Source organism: Photinus pyralis, unplaced genomic scaffold (assembly GCF_008802855.1).
Source record: "Photinus pyralis isolate 1611_PpyrPB1 unplaced genomic scaffold, Ppyr1.3 Ppyr1.4_unclustered_Scaffold5301, whole genome shotgun sequence".
Taxonomy (NCBI): Eukaryota; Metazoa; Arthropoda; class Insecta; order Coleoptera; family Lampyridae; genus Photinus; species Photinus pyralis.
This window is the reverse complement of record NW_022171750.1, coordinates 1,253-2,243: the sequence shown is the minus strand read 5'-3', so window position 1 is coordinate 2,243 and position 991 is coordinate 1,253. Positions and strand designations below refer to the sequence as shown.

Below are 991 nucleotides of genomic sequence, written 5' to 3'. Positions count from 1 at the left end.
TTAATCACTAACCCATTCTTCCTTAACTGACAAGTCTGGCCCGATTCTCTGTAATTATTTCTAATTTGGATCATTTCCTTTCTGCGTTCACGCTGTTCTTCGTCTAAATCTTCCGTGACGTGTATCGTACTGCCTTTCAACTTCCCGGCGTTCCTCAAAACTTTTCTTTTATGGATATTAGAAACGAATGAGACAACAACTGGCCGATTTTTGGTATCATTTCTCCCTAAGCGTCGTACGTAGTTAATATTGTCAGACGTTGTTGTAACCTCCACTACATTGCTACATAGGTCTAGAATCGTATTCTCCAGCACTTCTATATTTTCGGTACCGCTATCTCGAATTCCGAAAAATACCAAATTGTTGTTCCTTCTTAGGTTTTCGATGACCCTTTTTTGCCTTTGGACGGTTTCTTGTAATTCCTTGTAGTCACTTTTCAACTCCTCGTACTTTTGTTTCTGCTCCTCTAACAAGGCCGGTATGTTAAACTTGCCAATTTCATCCCTAATCGTTTCCCTCATCTCCACTTTAAAACCTTCAAACAATTTCACTAATTCACCTAGATCGCTTCCCATTGTTATTTGCAATTATTTATAATACAGCAACTTTAAATATTATTTATTTATTTGTATGGATAGATGTTTACGAATGTTTATCTTATCAACAAAAGAGCGCACGTATTCAGGTAAGCCGATTCAATTTATATTAACACGCACTCTAAGCGCTAATTACACCTTTACTACCTCACTGATTATCCAAATAAGCACTTCACCGTAGCACCCGCACTAGTATTTTTTCATCTTTTGAATTTCAATAGTAAAATTGCGGTTTAAGTCACTTTAAACTAGTTTAATTCACGCAGCGCAAAAATTACGTATTTCTCCTTGCACTTCAACCAAACAAGCCAGTATAACTGATTTCATTTGACGTTTGAAAAGATCCCTCTGTATATCATGTAAAGATTGGCTCAAAAAGCTGTAAAAATGTCTAA

The 991-nt window shown here is 36.4% G+C and overlaps 1 protein-coding gene across 1 annotated transcript; it reads right to left on the bottom strand.

The window, feature by feature from the left end:
• Positions 1–12: 12 nt before the first annotated feature.
• On the bottom strand, positions 13–575 carry LOC116182446 (the record flags this gene model as incomplete). Its single annotated transcript, XM_031502983.1, has 1 exon — positions 13–575. A coding segment is annotated over exon 1 (563 nt), but the record flags the coding sequence as incomplete, so codon positions are not given.
• Between the last annotated feature and the right edge of the window lie 416 nt (positions 576–991).